The sequence below is a fragment of the Oncorhynchus mykiss genome, chromosome 9 (assembly GCF_057628025.1).
Source record: "Oncorhynchus mykiss isolate SJ-2025 chromosome 9, ASM5762802v1, whole genome shotgun sequence".
Taxonomy (NCBI): Eukaryota; Metazoa; Chordata; class Actinopteri; order Salmoniformes; family Salmonidae; genus Oncorhynchus; species Oncorhynchus mykiss.
In genome coordinates this window covers 39,620,711-39,642,049 of record NC_143030.1, presented here as the reverse complement: position 1 = coordinate 39,642,049, position 21,339 = coordinate 39,620,711, and the positions used below count along the sequence as shown (strand labels likewise).

Below are 21,339 nucleotides of genomic sequence, written 5' to 3'. Positions count from 1 at the left end.
TACATTAATGACAAATGTTTTTTTTTTAAAGGAAATCAAAGCTATTTAATCTGATAAGGTCTAATAATAGGATATCTATTTAACCTGATAACTTTTCACCTCTGTAAAGCTTTTGATGGAAGTTCACCAGTGACTCAATTACAGAACTATGTGATGGTAGGTTTTGGGGGCATCTCTTGACCAGTATTTTTCCATGATTCAAATCTTCCAAAAGTGTAAATGACATGTTTACTGCTTAACTACTGATTTTGCAGTGTAATAAGTTACAAACCCTACACTTTGTCAGAGAGGTTATTGCATTCGGTCTGTCACTATGGAATTGTGTGTGTGGACACTTACATGTAGCATCCCACACGGAGTCATTTAGTAGAACATGTAGTCAAAGCAGACAACATATACACATGTAGGGCAAAATCTCCACTTCATATCAGCATAATTTTGTTTATTTTATTAATAAAGATCCTAAAATAATATCAACCCATTCCTTACCAATTTGTTATATGTACAATAATAATACCTATTCATTGAAACAGGTGTCCTCATTTTAAGGCTACAGAGAGCACAATGTTAGCCTGGATGCAGGTCGGAGACTTGCTTCACTTTCTCAGCCTGGTAATTCTGGGCATTGTATTGTTAATGAGGGCTGTTTCTACGGTCATATTTGAATGACTTGGTCATTTTGTCCTGGGCATTGTGTCGTTAATGAGGGCTGTTTCTACGGTCATATTTTAATGACTTGGTCATTTTGTCATAAGCAACCATGGTCACAGAAGGCCCAATGTCAGGTATTGTTAACCCCACCCACAGACCCAGAGGATGATGCTTGGTCAGGTCATATTCTAACTGTGTAGTGTATTCTTACTGAACAGGCATCATGTAACATGAATACCACCAATTTAGCCAAATCCTGGAGTAGACTTTATTTCATGAATGATAAACATTTTGTTGTTGGGCTTTTTTGCACATCTATACATACTCGTTGATGAAAGATTGAAGATGTACTATTTCTTCCTCCCAGGCTTCTGAACTTTGTTGTCTAGTCCCTGGATGTACTTGCAGGGAATTTGATACTTATCTGCAAAATAAAGTGTGAAAAAGCCTTAGAAATTATGCACATAAACACCTGTTAAATCAAGAGCCGGAATCAAAACATTACAAGACGGAGGTTTCCATATTTGCCAACCTAGTAGAAGTTTGCAGACTTGTTGGACCTGGTTTCCCTGTATTTGGACTAGGACTCGGTCCTTGGAGCCGGGAACCGGGTTCAGGGCTGAGCTGGCCTGGACTCTGTGCTGCAGGGCGACTGACACAGCCATGGGGTCCAGACCATACACCTCCAGGTTCTTTATCATTGTCACCTAAAGAGAAGGGAGAAAGGGAGGTACGGAAGGATATTTTATTTTTAAAAAATCACAAAGATTGAGGAGTGTTGCTTTAAAACATGCGTTTCGTAAACATGTCGTCATGGGTGTACCTTCTTGTTGGAGCCCCTGGAGGCCACAGAGATGTCTATGGGCTCAATGTGGCCCTTCTTTACTATGGGTGGCTGGCCAGGGAACACCAGCTGGTGGCAGTGCTGCATTTTGTATAGCGTCCTGTGGACACAAGATGGTGGTGTTAAGTCATAATCCAAGGCCAGTGATGCAGCATGACTTCAGGCCAATGTTTCACTACCCATAGCTGTTTACCTGCTGAAGAGGTCATCCCACTTGAGTGCCTCCACCTCCTGGTACTCTGACTTCTCCAGTAGGCAGTCACATAGGATCGGGTTAATGATGACATAACTGGTGGAGAGTTCACACAGACTGTTAATATTGGATTGTTGATAGCTACCACCTTGAACAGATACTCTCTCGGGGCACATTTGCGCTGGCAGTGCATCTCCCAAACACCTGGATATTGAACGTCTCAAATCATAAAATCATGTCTCAAATAATGAATGAAAGTGTGAGCTTTGAAACCACGCAATCTTCTCACTTTTTATTATTCTCATCCACCAGCTCGTTCCTCTTCACATAATCTGTGATGATTGCTCTCACTTCCGCTGGTTGGAGTACTGTTCCTTTCCTTTGAGAGCACACACACACGTCAGTATAACACAAAATTAAAACAGAAAAAAAAAGACTACAAACACACGAACGCTTGCAAGCATGTACCCAGACTCACCTCTTCTTGGCATCTTGAAACAGAGGCTCCAGACGAGAGGACACACTGTAGAGGGTAGTGATCTCAGGGGGGTGGTAGGGCTTCTCCCCCTCTGCTCTTCCCACCTCCACTGAGGCCTCCTCTATCCCAGGATCCTTTGGGGTGCGGAAGGAGCGCAGTCTAGATGCAGCAGAAAAGACAGTAGTAAAACACTTCACTATTGCTAATCTCAAGTCCCTTCATAAATGTCGTAGGTGGAAGAGGCTATACTCACTCTGGGTTTTTCCAGTCAACCTCTACAATGCTCTCCACCCCTTTACTCAGCTCCTTCACCCTCACCAGGCTGTGCTGCTGCTGCATGCACTGAAGGAACTTGGATAACTGGGGAAAAAACATTAGATTTAGGATTTAAAAGGATAATTCAGTGATCATTGATGGATAGTCAAATTAAAAATGTCTGGGTTTTGCCATCCGTTCTCCAAAATTCAAGTTTATTAGAAACATCATATCATTATGAAATGTCGAGGACCACTTATTCTAAGACGGAGGTTACCTTTTTATAGCTTGATTTCTTGATGTCAAGTTGCTTTCCACTTGGACTGTAAAAACAACAATTCATATGAGTGTTCAATTCAAAGCTACTTCTTTTAAGCAGAATCCTAACTTGAGACAGGCCAGATGCACAGAACTCTTTTGTATTTATGCACGGATGTCAGTGGGAAACTCAATGTCCCCGAGTCGTGTTTACCAGCAGGAGAACATGTGGATGCGCAGGAAGCTACTGGTCAGCAGGGGGAGCTCTGACTTCTTCACTTTGCTCTTGAGCGCCTGGAGGAAACACTGCAGCAGCAGGGCATCCATCTGCTCTGTAAGGACAGGACTATGTTTGTGAGATATCCTGGAACTGTCTCTTTTTTTGGTTTGTCAATTCATGACTCATATGCAATAAGATGCCTGCTTTCAATGAAAGACACTTAATATCAAATATGTTTGCCATCAATCTCTTTGTTTTAAGGATTTTGATTTATTAAGGACAATGTAATTAGGTTGGAATTACATATTGACAGAACTCTTCTCAATTCCCTTAGACCCAAACACATGGACACATATAATAAACTGCTAATAAACTCTCCTCTCCCTGGATCTCCAGTTGAGCAGTAATAGCTACCTTGTGGGCTTCTCAGGTCCTCTGGGTCTTCTCCTTCCTCTTTCCCGTGCTCCCCCTCCTCCCTGTCAGCCAGGCTGAGCTCCTGGATACCAGGGCAGGGGGCATCTGGGACACGGTTGGGACAGGGTTCCTCTTCACCCCCCTCTGTTGCCTCATCATCATCCTCCTCCTCTTCTTCTTCTTCATAGGTTGCCTCGACACCCTCAGTGTCCACATCAGGAATGGAGGGAGGACCAGACTTGTCTCCAAATGCCCTAAAAATAAAATAGTATAACACTAACCAGGTTTCCATCCAGTTTTTATGCGTGTAAAGTCATACCGTATAAAAATCACGACAACTGTGATGGAAACAGGAAGTTGCGTTACAATTTTATAAATGTCGACAGATAATCTGTTTGTTCGACATGGTGGGATCTTTTTGTGTCTGTAAAATGAATTATGCAATAAATGGTGGTGGAAATAACCTTATGCACAAATATTGATATACAGTGAGGGAAAAAAGTATTTGATCCCCTGCTGATTTTGTACGTTTGCCCACTGACAAAGAAATAATCAGTCTATAATTTTAAATGGTAGGTTTATTTGAACAGTGAGAGACAGAACAAAAAAAATCCAGAAAAACGCTGGTCAAAAGTGTTATAAATTGATTTGCATTTTAATGTGGGAAATAAGTATTTGACCCCTCTGCAAAACATGACTTAGTACTTGGTGGCAAAACCCTTGTTGACAATCAGAGGTCAGACGTTTCTTGTAGTTTGCACACATCTCAGGAGGGATTTTGTCCCACTCCTCTTTGCAGATCTTCTCCAAGTCATTAAGGTTTCGAGGCTGACGTTTGGCAACTCGAACCTTCAGCTCCCTCCACAGATTTTCTATGGGATTAAGGTCTGGAGACTGGCTAGGCCACTCCAGAACCTTAATGTGCTTCTTCTTGAGCCACTCCTTTGTTGCCTTGGCCGTGTGTTTTGGGTCATTGTCATGCCGGAATACCCATCCACAACCCATTTTCAATGCCCTGGCTGAGGGATGGAGGTTCTCACCCAAGATTTGACGGTACATGGTCCCGTCCATCATCCCTTTGATGCGGTGAAGTTGTCCTGTCCCCTTAGCAGAAAGACACCCCCAAAGCATAATGTTTCCACCTCCATGTTTGACGGTGGGGATGGTGTTCTTAGGGTCATAGGCAGCATTCCTCCTCCTCCAAACACGGCGAGTTGAGTTGATGCCAAAGAGCTCCATTTTGGTCTCATCTGACCACAATACTTAGTTGTCCTCTGAATCATTCAGATGTTAATTGGCAAACTTCAGACGGGCATGTATATGTGCTTTCTTGAGCAGGGGGACCTTGCGGGAGCTGCAGGATTTCAGTCCTTCATGGCGTAGTGGGTTACCAATTGTTTTCTTGGTGACTATGGTCCCAGCTGCCTTGAGATCATTGACAAGATCATCCTGTGTAGTTCTGGGCTGATTCCTCACCGTTCTCATGATCATTGCAACTCCACGAGGTGAGATCTTGCATGGAGCCCCAGGCCGAAGGGTTACCTTCTCACCAAGCTGCTTCGCGATGGTCTTGTAGCCCATTCCAGCCTTGTGTAGGTCTACAATCTTGTCCCTGACATCCTTGGAGAGCTCTTTGGTCTTGGCCATGGTGGAGAGTTTGGAATCTGATTGATTGATTGCTTCTGTGGACAGGTGTCTTTTATACAGGTAAAAAACTGAGATTAGGAGCACTCCCTTTAAGAGTCAGACTGTCCCAAACTGGGTGAAAAACTAGCTATTGACAAACAAATGTGTCAGGGTAATAGTAATTGACAGTCTAACCATGCCTCAGTGTGTGTGTTTAGGTTGACCAGGCACTCACCACAGGCTGTCCATGTAGGTGTGGAGGACTGACACCCCTCTGCCCTTCATGCCCAAGCTCCTCATCTCAGCACTGGACATGGTGGCAGTGCCCACTGCCATGGGAGCCCTGGAAGCAACCAGGACATTGTGAGAATGACAATGACAGAATATGAAGCCTATGTGTTCATTATAGACAGCGGTAACAGCCACAAACGGCTTCAGTCGATCAACTTCCTTCTGATGTATGGCTTAGCCCTACCTGTTGCTAACAACTTTAACAGCACAGCAGTCCCCCTTCTTCACCTCTGGGATCCCACTTAGAGGCACCACCACTCCAGGCAGCATGAGATCTGTGGAGGAGCAGGGAGGAGAGAGTTTCACAATACATGTTAATGACTGATACATTGATTAATATTAGTCCAGGTTTTACATAAGACAAATAACCGTACCTGCCCCTCCAGCCAGCTTCTGTAGCACTGGAGGCCATGTTGTGAATGTTGGCAAGACATGGGGATAACGCCAAAGCGTATACACTGAAAAACAACAAGACATACTGTACCGTCAAGATTTCACTTTTTTTTCCTGAATTATATGGTCAGTGCATCTGCCACTTGACTGTAACCCTACCTGTGGGATAGAGACATTTCTCCAGCTCAAACAACACTGGGTTCTTATGAAGCACGTAGAGGGTCACTGCATCTCCCTTGTGGGCATAAATCTTCACGACATTCAGCTCCTCCTTGTTTGGGACCAACTCGGACAAGTCCTCCACAGACAGAGAGGGAAAGGCTGTGGATATGTCCGCTTTCAGCTTCCTCCTAAGGTGGGTAGAGAGGTGATATGAAATGTTATCTGAAATTGTTTTCAGGAAATGTTATGCTTTCATTTACACAAGCCTATAATAACTGAATCACAACCACCTGCATCTTAGTTCTGTGAGTAGGAAATGGAACAGGTCAGATATCCAAAACCTAGATGAATTTAATCTCCAGTAGTCCAAAGGCCGGCAGATGGCCATATTTAGTCGCCTCATCGCCATCTGCCGGCACAGTAAGTCGTAATTTGATTTAACTTCTGGCTTCCCACCGACAGGTTTTGTGCAACCCAATACAAGAGCGAGCAACGCTGCAGTGTAAATATGCCAGTGTTGCTAATAATAGCAGATAGCGTCTATGATTAGTGTAGATGGGTAGCTAACTATCTTTAGCGTCTACTGATGAAGGGGGATCAATACGCATTTCATGGGGGACTTTTGTTAAGAGCCCCGAGGCATTCTCTAAATGTGAACAGGCATCCCTTCCAGTATTGTTTTGGAAACATAAGGAACACAATATCAGTGAGAAATCTTTTTCAAAAAACAAAATGTTTAATTACTACACACCTTCATAGCGTTACCACACAGCCATATTATAGCACTTGTTCACGGAAAAGAGATGGAAGACAGGCATACCAGCGCTAATTAGATTTCTGCATCTCCAAACACCTGTGTGTAAACGGAAGACTGACGTCACAACCGTGTGGTCACTGAAAAATACTGTCGGCTGCAATTGTGTTAAAACCAGTTAAGTGTCCAGTAAGTGTATATTTTGATATTATATGAAAGTAGAGGTCTTTAGGTTTCAAGAACCGTACGTACCGTAATTGAGAAGCAATTTGATTCCCATTAAGACAGTATTCGGCTGTTTTGGCTTCCAGAGCCAATTCACCTCTAAACAGAACATTTAAGGTCCTTTGACTATACAGTGCATCCATGAAGTATCCAGACCCCTTGACTTTTTCCACATTTAATTCAATTACAGCCTTATTCTAAAATGGATGAAACAAGTGTCCTCAATCTACACACAATACCCCATAATGATAGACATTTCTGCAAATGTATTAAAAATAAACTGAAAATATCACATTTAAATAAGTATTCAGACCTTTTACAAAGTACTTTGTTGAAGCACCTTTGGCAGTGATTACAGCCATTACAGTCTTCTTGGGTATGACGCTACCAGCTTGGCATACCTGTATTTGGGGAATCTCGCTCATACTTCTCTGCAGATCTGTCAAGTTGGATGGTGAGCATCGATGCACAGCTATTTTCAGGTCTCTCCAGAGATATTAGATCGGGTTCAAGGCCAGGCTCTGGCTGGGCCACTCAGGGATAGTCCGAGACTTGTCCGAAGCCACTCCTGCATTCGCCCCAGTCTGAGGTTCCGAGCACTCTGGATTAAGTTCTCATCAAGGATCTCTGTACTTTACTCCATTTATCTTTCCCTTGACCCTGACTAGTCTCCCAGTCCCTTCCCCTGAAAAACATGCCCACTGCATGATGCTGCCACCACCATGCTTCACTGTAGGGATGGTGCCAGGTTTCCTCCAGACGTGAAGTTAGGCATTGAGGCCAAAGAGTTCAATCATAGTTGTCGGACCTGAGAACCTTGTTTCTTATGGTCAGAGTCCTTTGGGTACCTTTTGGCAAACTCCAAGTGGGATGTTGTGTGTCTTTTCCTGAGGAGTGGCTTCCATCTGGCCACTCTACCATAAAAGGCCTGATTGGTGGAATGCTGCAGAGATGGGAGAACTTTCACGAAGGACAACCATCTCCACAGAGGAACTCTGGAGCTCTGTCAGTCACCAGTCTTGGTGGTTCCAAGCATCTTCCATTTAAGAATGGAGGTCACTGTGTTCTTGGGGAACTTCAATGAAGAAGAAATGTTTTGGTACCCTTCCCCAGATCTGTGCCTCGACACAATCCTGTCTCGGAGCTCTACAGACAATTCCTTTGACCTCATGTCGTGGTTTTTGCTCTGACATGCAGTCAACTGTGGGACCATATATGGACATCCACAAGCCAGTGTGAAATCCTCTGCTTGGACAACGCAAGGCCTTTTGATTTCCCACCGAAGCACAGAAACAGCCGGTCTGACTTCCTGTAGTGCTACAACGTTTCAAAATAGCGTTTGTAGGAACTTATTGGACACAGGAGATTTGCTCGCTCCTCTTCCGCAATCTGGAAGGAGGGGGGCAGTAAAGTCACCAGCTCGATGACTTGATTGAAATGAAGAGGTGATAAAACCTTACGGCCCAATCAAGCCTTTTTGCCTAAGGTCACGCCTAGATCTCTGCCTTCAATTGTAGGCAGACTGGGCTCATATAAAGCGAGTGGAGCTCACTCACGTTTTGCTGATGAAAAAGCTAAGAGGAAAGCCGTTTTCAGACGGCTTCTCCGAATGCTCGAAAGGAGGTTTTGTCAAAGCCTCCAATACTAGTGTCGTGTCCCAGGATGCCGCACAGATGGTCTCGGAGATGCAGCCGGCGGACACCTTGTAAGAATTAGCAGATGAGGTTGTGGGCCCCTGACCCTGATTTTCCATTGATGCGTAAATGGTTAACTGATATGGCAGAGGCATGCCATAAAAGGTATGTCTCTTAAGGTAGAGGCAGAGCAACCAGAGTCCAATAGTTTTTGAAGGAATCTCAGTAAAACAGGTACACAGCAGGACACTGGGTCCTCCGCCCTGGTAGAGCACCATTCGGTAAACACCTTCCAGCGACCAGCATACATCATCCTGGTCAATGGGGCTCTGGCGCTCTGTAACGTCTCGATAATAGCAGGATCGCAACAGATCAGTAGAGGGTTGGATACTTTAGAGGCCACACCCATAGCTGTAGTTGGTCTGGGATGCCATATTATGCTGTCCAACTGTGTGAGCAGGTCCTGTCTGAGGGAGCTGCAATGGCTCTCCCTCCAGAAGACTTGGGGAGGTCGGAAGGGAAAACATACAGTAGGCCCTCTGGCCAAGGGGGCTCCTGGACTCTACCAGAGGGAACAGTGGGATGTTTGCTCTGAGGCGAACAGGTCCACATGTGCTGTTCTGAACCGCTGCCAAATCATCTTCACTACTTGTGGGTGAAGTCTCCATTCTCCCAGGGGACGGTTTCTGTGGCGACAAGAAATCTGCCACCCTGCTCACCTTTTTCTTTTTAGGAGGTGGATCAGCTTTAATATTGCAGACAGATTGATGGACGCAACAATGTAATTGTCTGCATCCTTTCCAATCCCCCATATATTTTTGGGGTAAATACAGTTGAAGTCGGAAGTTTACATACAGGTTGGAGTCAATAAAACTTGTTTTTCAACCACTCCACAAATTTCTTGTTAACAAACTATAGTTTTGTCAAGTCGGTTAGGACATCTACTTTGTGCCTGACAAGCAAGTTGTCCAAAAATTGTTTACAGATTATTTCACTGCCCCCCGAATTCATATTCATTATATAAAATATGCCCTTTTAATTGTCTGGCTTGCCATTCCAAATAAATGTTTATATTTTTTGTTCATACCATTTAAAAAAGGCAGGTCAACCATAAGCAAATAGTTAAATCAGGGTGAATTTCCACAAATTCTTAGATCTTATCTATTTTTGCTAACTTTCTATAAAAATTTATTGGAGTGAGATCATTTTTCTTTCGGGATATGTATACCGAGTATGTCCACATCCCCGTCAGACTATTTTATTGGTAAACTACACGGTAATGAAAATGTAGCATTTTTTAGTGACCCAATACATAATAGTACACTTAATCCAAAAAGGTTAGCAAAAGTATCTAGATCCTCTATGAGGCTGTGGAGGGATTGTAATTGTGGTTTATAAAGAAAACATGATTCATCAGCATACAATGACACCTTTGTTTTTACGCTATGGATATCTAAACCCTTAATATTATTGTTGGATCTAATTTGAACTTTTTAACAACCTTGTTTTCCTCCTTTTGACAGTTTAAAAAACGTTCTGATATGTAGCCATTATTTTCTATTTCACACCTAGGGTTACTATACATAACTTTAACCCATTGTATAAGAGATTCTCCAAAATTGAAATATTCCAGGCATGTATATATAAACTCCAGTAATACTTTATCAAAAGCCTTTTCAAAGTCAGCTATGAAAACCAGGCCTGGTTTCCAATATGTCATAGTATTCCATTGTTTCCAGTACTTGTCTTATCTGCTCTCCAATGTATCGTCCATGTAAAAAACCTGTCTGATTAGGATGAATAATATCTGACAATACCTTTTTAATTCATTTTTTCTTTACATAGTTGAATGTGCTGACAACAAAATCACAAAAATGATCAATGGAAATCAAATTTATCAACCCATGGAGGTCTGGATTTGGAGTCACACTCAAAATTAAAGTGGAAAACCACACTACAGGCTGATCCAACTTTGATGTAATGTCCTTAAAACAAGTCAAAATGAGGCTCAGTAGTGTGTGTGGCCTCCACTTGCCTGTATGACCTCCCTACAACGCCTGGGCATGCTTCTGATGAGGTGGCGGATGGTCTCCTGAGAGATCTCCTCCCAGACCTGGACTAAAGCATCCGCCAACTCCTGGACAGTCTGTGGTGCAACGTGGCGTTGGTGGATGGAGCGAGACATGATGTCCCAGATGTGCTCAATTGGATTCAGGTCTGGGGAACGGGCGGGCCAATTCATAGCATCAATGCCTTCCTCTTGCAGGAACTGCTGACACACTCCAGCCACATGAGGTCTAGCATTGTCTTGCATTAGGAGGAACCCAGGGCCAACCGCACCAGCATATGGTCTCACAAGGGGTCTGCGGCCCCCCAAAGAAATGCCACCCCACACCATGACTGACCCACCGCCAAACCGGTCATGCTGGAGGATGTTGCAGGCAGCAGAACGTTCTCCACGGCGTCTCCAGACTGTCACGTGCTCAGTGTGAACCTGCTTTCATCTGTGAAGAGCACAGGGCGCCAGTGGCAAATTTGCCAATCTTGGTGTTCTCTGGCAAATGTCAAACGTCCTGCACGGTGTTGGACTGTAAGCACAACCCCCACCTGTGGACATCGGGCCCTCATACCACCCTCATGGAGTCTGTTTCTGACCGTTTGAGCTGACACATGCACATTTGTGGCCTGCTGGAGGTCATTTTTCAGGGCTCTAGCAGTGCTCCTCCTTGCACAAAGGCGGAGGTAGCGGTCCTGCTGCTGGGTTGTTGCCCTCCTACGGCCTCCTCCACGTCTCCTGATGTACTGGCCTGTCTCCTGGTAGCTCCTCCATACTCTGGTCACTACGCTGACAGACACAGCAAACCTTCTTGCCACAGCTCGCATCGATGTGCCATCCTGGATGAGCTGCACTACCTGAGCCACTTGTGTGGGTGGTAGACTCCGTCTCATGCTACCACTAGAGTGAAAGCACCGCCAGCATTCAAAAGTGACCAAAACATCAGCCAGGAAGCATAGGAACTGAGAAGTGGTCTGTGGTTATCACCTGCAGAACCACTCCATTATTGGGGGTGTCTTGCTAATTGCCTATAATTTCCACCGGTTGTCTATTCCATTTGCACAACAGCATGTGACATTTATTGTCAGTGTTGCTTCCTAAGTGGACAATTTGATTTCACAAAAGTGTGATTGACTTGGAGTTACATTGTGTTAAGTGTTCCCTTTATTTTTTTGAGCAGTGTATATCACACACACAACTTGGATCCTGTTTCAGTAATAATGAAATCAGACCTTGTTGAGTGTCTGATAATCTACCGTTTATATAGGAGTGGTTTAAACATGCTAATAATGGTCCTCTGAGTATATCAAAAGTTTGGTATACTTCCACTGGTATGCATTCCAGCCTTGGAGTTCCCAGCCTTAAAAGGCTTTAATTGCATCAAGTTCCTCCTCTGTAATTTGGCCTTCACATGAGTCTTTCTGTACAGATGTTAATTTTACATTATTAATAGAGGGAAGAATACAATTAGCGTCGGTAGGTGGAGATGGAGACTGAAACAAAAACATTGAAGTACTTTACTTCCCCTTTCAAAATATTGTTCGGTGAATCATGTGTGACTCCATCATTTGAAACAAGTTTCAATACATTTTTTTTTTGGTAGCATTTCTATGTTGAGGATTGCACAGTTCTTTTTAAATTTTTCCACATATTCCATCCAGTTCGCTTTATTTTTTATAATATATTACACTGGGTCTTTATTGAATAAGTTCCTCTATTTCTTTGTTTTTCCTGTAACTTATTCTGAGGCTACACTTGTACAGTTTTTGTTGCTACATAACTACTGTTAGTCCTTCAATTCCCTTTGTTAATATGGACTCTTGATCTTTGTTTTATCGTTGAGTACTGAATTGCATGGCCTCCAAAGGCACATTTAAGTGTTCCATTCAATAAGGGGATCTGCTGTACCTATGTTATGTCGGAAAAAGTCAATTATAAATTATTCTGTCCTAGTTATAAACAAGTTATCATCCAGTAGGCTTTGATTAAATTATCATCCACCTCGTTCACCTTGCCTGGGAGATGAATGGCTCGTAGGCCAGATGGGGTAGGGCCCAAATCAAGAGTTGTTGGGCCACCTGTATGGACCATACAGACCTCGTTCCCCTTGATTGTTGATGTGGAACACTCAATATATTGTCTGATCATATCAGGATATGTTTGTGAAACAGCAGAAAGTGATTCAGGGCTTGGTAACCTGCATGAAGTTCTAGCACAGTGATGTGCTCTTTCCTCCAGCAGGGGACGCCACTCTCCCCCTACAGGCCCGTGTTTTCACACTGCTCCCCAGCCTGTTAGTGAAGCATCGGTTGTCACTACTTCCCGCCTTGCCGGAATTGATCCGAGAGGGGCACCTGTAGTCAGGTAGACACTTTTCACCCACAACCGTAGAGAAGAGTAGCACACCCTTGTCACCTGTATTTGTGTTTCTGTCCCGCTTGGGGTCCAAGCGGAGGTCGTACCACACTTGTCGTGGCCTTAAAAGAAAGCAGGCCTAACAGTGTCACCGCAGAGAGCATGCCCATCAGTTGTTGGACTGTTCATACCTTCACGAATACATTCAACTTGTTGCAGAAAAGAAGAATGCTGTCCACGCGCTGAGGTCTTATACATGCCCTCGTAGTGCAGGAGTTCAGAGCCATGCCAATAAGGGTGGCTGCATCACTGTCTGGGGCTGGCAAGGGTGTGTGTATGGCTGGGTCGAGTGAGAGCGGCGAGGTTCATGCATCCCTCTGCCACGACTCTGACACCTGGTTTCTGGGCTGTGAGTTCCACAGTGGTGTTGCCTGACTTAGCTGGTTTCTATGTTCGATTGGCCCATTCAGCTGCAGGGTCGAAGAGCAGTCCGGGGACCACTGGGAGCTTTCTCAGCATCCGTTTGGAGTCATCGGACAAGACCGACCTGGCGACGAGTCCACAAGGGTGGACAGCAGTCTGCCTAGCTCCCTGGTTATGAAAGCAAACGCTTGAAGACGTGTCATTCATGTTGCAGAGATCCAGGTTAGCGTGCTCCGGCTGGAGCATCCTGTTCTATGCACTAAAGTAATACTGAAAAAAAAAGAAAAGAAAAAAGAAAAAAAAAAAAACTTTGGGCCTCAACACAAAGCCTTATGTTTGGTGCAAACCCAACAACAAATCATGGAAATGAGGCAGTTCCTCAGTGATGGTGGCTGCATCATGTTATGGGCTAAACACAGGCAAAATCCTGGAGGAAAACCTGCTTCAGTCTTCTTTACACCAGAGACTAGGAGAGGAATTCACCTTTCAGCAGGACAATAACCTTCAACAAAAGGCCAAATCTACACTGGAGTTGCTTTCCAAGAAGACAGTGAATGTTCCTGAGTGGCCAAGTTATAGTTTTTACTTAAATCTGCTTGAAAATCTATGGCAAGACATGAAAATTGCTGTCTAGCCATGATCCCCAAAATTTTGAGAGCTTGAAGAATTTAGAAAATAATAAAATGGGCAAATATCGCACAACCTAGGTGTGCAAAGCTCTTAGACTTACCCAAGAAGACACCTGTGAATCGAAGGCAAAGGTGTGTCTTCTACAAGTTGTCCTCTAACCGGTGATGTACATATTGTGTGTGGTGTTGGAGGCGTGTTAGTTTTAAAACAGGATGTGCAACCTAATCTCCCCCCTCTCACGCTATTTAATTTAAAGTGATAATCAATGAATAATTTACATAGCGTGAGCTGCGGGTTGTTTTCTAACCAGTGCTGTAAAAATACCTCCAGTTTCAATGTGTTTTTTTGTTGTTGAATTTTTACCCCCTTTTCGTGGTATCTTGTTACTACAATAATATACAACTCCAGTACGGGCTCGGGAGAGATGCGTCCTCCGAAACACAACCCAACCAAGCTGCACTGCTTCTTAACACAGCGCGCATCCAACCTGGAAGCCAGCCTCACCAATGTGTCGGAGGAAACACCGTGCACCTGGCGACATGGTTAGCGTGCACTGCACCCAGCCCGCCACAGGAGTCACTGGTGCGCGATGAGACAAGGATATCCCTACCGGCCAAACCCTCCCTAACCCGGACGACGCTAGGCCAATTGTGCGTCACCCCACGGACCTCCCGGTCGCGGCCGGCTGCGACAGAGCCTGGGCGCGAACCCAGAGTCTCTGGTGGCACAGCTAGCACTGCAATGTAGTACCCTAGACCACTGCGCCACCCGGGAGGCCCCAATGTGGTTTTTGAGTTGTGGTAGTTTCAACAAGCCGATGTCGTCAAATGACCGCTGTCATCAAAGAGTCCCGTTTGCCACAAGTCCCAACCTAGACAGACGAGTACAGTGCACTGGGAAAGTATTGAGACCCCTTCCCACATTTTGTTACGTTAGTCTTTTTTAAATTATTTTTTTATTGAACCTTTATTTAACTATGCAAGTCAGTTAAGAACAAATTATTCTTTACAATGACTGCCTACACCGGCCAAAACCAGACGACGCTGGGCCAATTGCACGCCACCCTATGGGACTCCCAATCACGGCCAATTGTGATTCAGTCTGGAATCGAACCAGGGTGTCTGTAGTGATGCCACTAGCACTGAGATGCAGTGCCATATACCACTGCGCCACTCGAGACGCTGGATTTAAAAAAAAAATATCCTAAATCTAAAAAAATACCCCATAATGACAAACCGAAAGCAGGTTTAGAAATGTTGGCAAATTTAATTAAAACATTTTTTTTTTTTTTACATAAGTATTCAGACCCTTTGCTATGAGACACAAAATTGAGTTCAGGTGCATCCTGTTTCCATTGACAATCCTTGGGATGTTTTTACAACTTGATTCGAGTCCACCTGTGGTAAATTCAATTGATTGGACATGATTTGGAAAGGCGCACACCGGTCTATATAAAAGGTCCCACAGTTCACAGTGTATGTCAGAGCAAAAACGAAGCCCTGAGGTTCAAAGGAATTGTCTGTAGAGCTCCGAGACAGGATTGCGTCGCACCACAGATCTGGGGAAGGGTACCGAAAAAAATGTCTGCAGCATTGAAGGTCCCCAAGACCACATTGGCCTCCATCATTCTTAAATGGATGTGAAACGACCCTTAAATGTGGAACGACCAACACTATTCCTAGAGCTGCCCACCTGGCCAAACTGAGCAATCGGGGGAGAAGGGCTTTGGTCAGAGAGGTGACCAAGAACCTGATGATCACTCTGACAGAGCTTCAGAGTTTCTCTGTGGAGATGGGAGAACCTTCCAGGAGGACAACCCTTTCTGCAGCACTCCACCAATCAGGCCTTTATGGTAGAGTGGCCAGACGAAAGCCACTCCTCAGTAAAAGGCACGACAGTCCATTTGAGGTTTGCCAAAAGGCATCTAAAGGATTGTCAGACCATGAGAAACAAGATTCTCTGATCTGATGAAACCAAGAATGAACTCTTTTGCCTGAATCCCAAGCATCACATCTGGAGGAAACCTGGCACCATTCCTACAGTTAAACATGGTGGTGGCAGCATCATGCTGTAGGGATGTTTTTCAGCGGCAGGGACTGGGAGACTAGTCAGGATCGAGGCAAAGATGAACACAGCAAAGTAGAGAGAGATCCTTGATGAAAACCTATTTCAGAGTGCTCAGGACCTTAGACTGGGGCGAAGGTTCACCTTCCAACAAGACAACAACACTAAGCACACAGCTAAAACAACACAGGAGTGGCTTCTGGACAAGTCAATGTCCTTACGTGGCCCAGCCAGAGTACCGACTTGAACCCGATCCAACGTCTCTGGAGAGACCTGAAAATAACTGTGCAGCGACACCACCCCTCTCTCTTCCCCCTCCAACCTGACAGAGCTTGAGAGGATCTGCAGAGAATATGTGAGAAACTCTCCAAATACAGGTGTGCCAAGCTTGTAGCATCATAGCCAAGAAGAGTAAAGGCTGTAATCGCTGCGAAAGGTGCTTCAACAAAGTACTGAGTAAAGGGTCTGAATGCTTATGTAAATGTGATATTTCATTTTTGACATTTGCAAACATTTCTAAAAATGTATTAGTGCCTTGTCATTATGGGGTATTGTGTGTAGATTGATGAGGGAAAAAATGCAATTTAATCAATTTTAGAATAAGGCTGTAACATAAATGTGGAAAAAGTCAAGGGGTCTGAAAACTATAGAATGCACTTCAAGAGTGATTTTAATGGGGGTGGGGGGGGGGGGGTAAACATGAATAGCTATTTATATTTCATTGTTATTTGTCTATATTGCATTTGTTTTAGGCATGACAGCAATGAAAAGTACTGATGTTTACGTATAGTTGCAGGTGTCTTAAGCTTCGGTCACAGGAAAACACAATATTTCTCACTTGGGTCCCAGGCTGAAAAAGTTTAACAACCCCTGGTCTAGATGGTTCTACATTTCTTCCATTTAAAAATGGAGGCCACTGTGTTCTTGTGGACATTCAATGCTGCAGAATTGTTTTGGTACCCTTTCTCAGAGCTGTGCCTCAACACAATCCTGTCTCGGAGCTCTAAGGACAATTCCTTCGACCTAATGGCTTGGTTTTTGCTCTGACATGCACTGTCAACTGTGGGACCTTATATAGACAGGTGTGCCTTTCCAAGTCATGGCTAAGCAATGGAATTTGCCACAGGTGGACTCCAATCAAGTTGTAGAAACATCTCAAGAATTATCAATGTTAACAGGATGCACCTGAGCTCAATTTCAAGTCTCATCACAAAGGGTCTGAATACTTATGGAAGCAAGCTTCCAGAAAATTGGAACGGAAATGGCGCCACACCAAACTGGAAGTCTTCCGACTAGCTTGGAAAGACAGTACTGTGCAGTACCGAAGAGCCCTTACTGCTGCTCGATCATCCTATTTTTCTAACTTAATTGAGGAAAATAAGAACAATCCGAAATTCCTTTTTGATACTGTCGCAAAGCTAACTAAAAAGCAGCATTCCCCAAGAGAGGATGACTTTCACTTTAGCAGTGATAAATTCATGAACTTCTTTGAGGAAAAGATTATGATTATTAGAAAGCAAATTACGGACTCTTCCTTAAATCTGCGTATTCCTTCAAAGCTCAGTTGTCCTGAGTCTGCACAACTCTGCCAGGACCTAGGATCAAGAGAGACACTCAAGTGTTTTAGTACTATATCTCTTGACACAATGATGAAAATAATCATGGCCTCTAAACCTTCAAGCTGCATACTGGACCCTATTCCAACTAAACTACTGAAAGAGCTGCTTCCTGTGCTTGGCCCTCCTATGTTGAACATAATAAACGGCTCTCTATCCACCGGATGTGTACCAAACTCACTAAAAGTGGCAGTAATAAAGCCTCTCTTGAAAAAGCCAAACCTTGACCCAGAAAATATAAAAAAACTATCGGCCTATATCGAATCTTCCATTCCTCTCAAAAATTTTAGAAAAGGCTGTTGCGCAACAACTCACTGCCTTCCTGAAGACAAACAATGTATACGAAATGCTTCAGTCTGGTTTTAGACCCCATCATAGCACTGAGACGGCACTTGTGAAGGTGGTAAATTACATTTTAATGGCATCGGACCGAGGCTCTGCATCTGTCCTCGTGCTCCTAGACCTTAGTGCTGCTTTTGATACCATCGATCACCACATTCTTTTGGAGAGATTGGAAACCCAAATTGGTCTACACGGACAAGTTCTGGCCTGGTTTAGATCTTATCTGTCGGAAAGATATCAGTTTGTCTCTGTGAATGGTCTGTCCTCTGACAAATCAACTGTAAATTTCGGTGTTCCTCAAGGTTCCGTTTTAGGACCACTATTGTTTTCACTATATATTTTACCTCTTGGGGATGTTATTCGAAAACATAATGTTAACTTTCACTGCTATGCGGATGACACACAGCTGTACATTTCAATTAAACATGGTGAAGCCCCAAAATTGCCCTTGCTAGAAGAATGTGTTTCAGACATAAGGAAGTGGATGGCTGCAAACTTTCTACTTTTAAACTCGGACAAAACAGAGATGCTTGTTCTAGGTCCCAAGAAACAAAGAGATCTTCTGTTGAATCTGACAATTAATCTTAATGGTTGTACAGTCGTCTCAAATAAAACTGTGAAGGACCTCGGCGTTACTCTGGACCCTGATCTCTCTTTTGAAGAACATATCAAGACCATTTCAAGGACAGCTTTTTTCCATCTACGTAACATTGCAAAAATCAGGAACTTTCTGTCCAAAAATGATGCAGAAAAATTAATCCATGCTTTTGTCACTTCCAGGTTAGACTACTGCAATGCTCTACTTTCCGGCTACCCGGATAAAGCACTAAATAAACTTCAGTTAGTGCTAAATACGGCTGCTAGAATCCTGACTAGAACCAAAAAATTTGATCATATTACTCCAGTGCTAGCCTCTCTACACTGGCTTCCTGTCAAAGCAAGGGCTGATTTCAAGGTTTTACTGCTAACCTACAAAGCATTACATGGGCTTGCTCCTATCTATCTCTCTGATTTGGTCCTGCCGTACATACCTACACGTACGCTACGGTCACAAGACGCAGGCCTCCTAATTGTCCCTAGAATGTTTAAGCAAACAGCTGGAGGCAGGGCTTTCTCCTATAGAGCTCCATTTTTATGGAACGGTCTGCCTACCCATGTCAGAGACGCAAACTCGGTCTCAACCTTTAAGTCTCTACTGAAGACTCATCTCTTCAGTGGGTCATATGATTGAGTGTAGTCTGGCCCAGGAGTGGGAGGGTGAACGGAAAGGCTCTGGAGCAACGAACCACCCTTGCTGTCTCTGCCTGGCCGGTTCCCCTCTTTCCACTGGGATTCTCTGCCTCTAACCCTATTACAGGGGCTGAGTCACTGGCTTTACTGGGGCTCTCTCATGCCGTCCCTGGAGGAGGTGCGTCACCTGAGTGGGTTGAGTCACTGATGTGGTCATCCTGTCTGGGTTGGCGCCCCCCCCTTGGGTTGTGCCGTGGCGGAGGTCTTTGTGGGCTATACTCAGCCTTGTCTCAGGATGGTAAGTTGGTGGTTGAAGATATCCCTCTAGTGGTGTGGGGGCTGTGCTTTGGCAAAGTGGGTGGGGTTATATCCTTCCTGTTTGGCCCTGTCCGGGGGTGTCCTCGGAGTGGGCCACAGTGTCTCCTGACCCCTCCTGTCTCAGCCTCCAGTATTTATGCTGCAGTAGTTTATGTGTCGGGGGGCTAGGGTCAGTTTGTTATATCTGGAGTACTTCTCCTGTCCTATTCGAATCTAAGTGTGCGTTCTCTAATTCTCTCCTTCTCTCTTTCTCTCTCTCGGAGGACCTGAGCCCTAGGACCATGCCCCAGGACTACCTGACATGATGACTCCTTGCTGTCCCCAGTCCACCTGGCTGTGCTGCTGCTCCAGTTTCAACTGTTCTGCCTTATTATTATTCGACCATGCTGATCATTTATGAACATTTGAACATCTTGGCCATGTTCTGTTATAATCTCCACCCGGCACAGCCAGAAGAGGACTGGCCATCCCACATATGCTCTCTCTAATTCTCTCTTTCTTTCTCTCTCTCGGAGGACCTGAGCCCTAGGACCATGCCCCAGGAATACCTGACATGATGACTCCTTGCTGTCCCCAGTCCACCTGACTGTGCTGCTGCTCCAGTTTCAACTATTCTGCCTCATTATTATTCGACCATGCTGGTCATTTATGAACATTTGAACATCTTGACCATGTTTTGTTATAATCTCCACCCGGCACAGCCAGAAGAGGACTGGCCACCCCACATAGCCTGGTTCCTCTCTAGGTTTCTTCCTAGGTTTTGGCCTTTCTAGGGAGTTTTTCCTAGCCACCGTGCTTCTTCACCTGCATTGCTTGCTGTTTGGGGTTTTAGGCTGGGTTTCTGTACAGCACTTTGAGATATCAGCTGATGTACGAAGGGCTATATAAAATAAATTTGATTGATTGATTGATTATGTAAATAAGGTATGTTTATTTTTAATACATTTGCTGAACTGTCTAAACTGGTTTTCACTGCCATTCTGGCGGTATTGTGTGTAGATTGAGGAAAATATGTAATTTAATCCATTTTGAAATAAGGCTGTAATGTAACAAAATGTGGAAAAAGTCAAGGGGTCTGAATCATCTCTGAATGCACTGTAAATACCAGTGAATTATCGCCTCTGATAATGGTATTGACGTATACACGGAATGGGTGACTGGGTTCATCAGGAAGTGAATAGAGGATGTTGTTCCAATTAACAACTGGAACGTATTAAAACCAAAACCCGTACAGTTTTGGTGCGTGTGCAGTTAATAAATACAAGTAATACGGTTACTATTTATCCCCATGTATGTGTAGATGGTACATTTTAAGTCTTCAATATCACGAACTGTTTCTGCATATTGGCTACTGATTTGGACACGTAACTGTGCCATTTATCTAAATGTTGTCTCAACTGGAAGCAGCAAAACCATTTAACTTCAGTTTTAGGAATCTAACTGTCACCATTAATTTCCAATGGTATTGTACTTAATCAGGTAGAAACCGCAGACCGAGTCCAAAAACCTGATGTGATATACAGAAATAAACCTAAAACGGGTTTGCCCTGCCAGCCTATAACTGGCAAATGGAACAAGGGTCTCTCCTCACCTGTCGGATCCTTTGATCACTGTGTTGGACTTGACACGGAACGATTTCGAAAACATCGTAAATGGTACCGTCGTTAATTCAAGCTCTTACTCCTGAGATGTGTAAAAATATTTACTCAGTTTAAATCCGCATTTCGCAAGCTCATTCGTTAAAAAAAAAATACAGTACTAGAAATGGAAAACAGCGTGTCCATTTTGGCGCATCATAAAATACGTCCGACAAGACTCTGCCATTGCTGCTAGTTTGTTCCTAGGATATATCCTAAAATCGCTACCTTCTTCGATGGGGTTTATCGGCGGTTGGCATCCAATGCATT

General features: G+C 44.1%; 1 protein-coding gene across 2 annotated transcripts; it reads right to left on the bottom strand.

Moving 5' to 3' along the window:
* Positions 1-895: 895 nt before the first annotated feature.
* eif2d (eukaryotic translation initiation factor 2D) lies at positions 896-21,339 on the bottom strand. 2 transcript variants are annotated; one of them, XM_090184172.1, is made up of 16 exons: positions 21,024-21,274; positions 6,537-6,638; positions 5,783-5,973; positions 5,605-5,688; positions 5,415-5,505; positions 5,175-5,282; positions 3,314-3,567; positions 2,894-3,011; positions 2,699-2,744; positions 2,420-2,526; positions 2,167-2,325; positions 1,978-2,067; positions 1,689-1,784; positions 1,475-1,595; positions 1,184-1,358; positions 896-1,075 (listed from the first exon to the last, which is right to left on the bottom strand). In XM_090184172.1, the coding sequence occupies exons 5-16, from the start codon at positions 5,498-5,500 to the stop codon at positions 1,002-1,004; spliced, it is 1,434 nt and encodes a 477-aa protein (XP_090040298.1). In that variant the 5' UTR covers positions 5,501-5,505; positions 5,605-5,688; positions 5,783-5,973; positions 6,537-6,638; positions 21,024-21,274; the 3' UTR covers positions 896-1,001. The 2 variants fall into 2 exon arrangements, with proteins under 2 accessions (XP_090040298.1, XP_021471179.3); XM_021615504.3 differs by lacking the exon at positions 6,537-6,638 and having other exon boundaries at positions 21,024-21,339.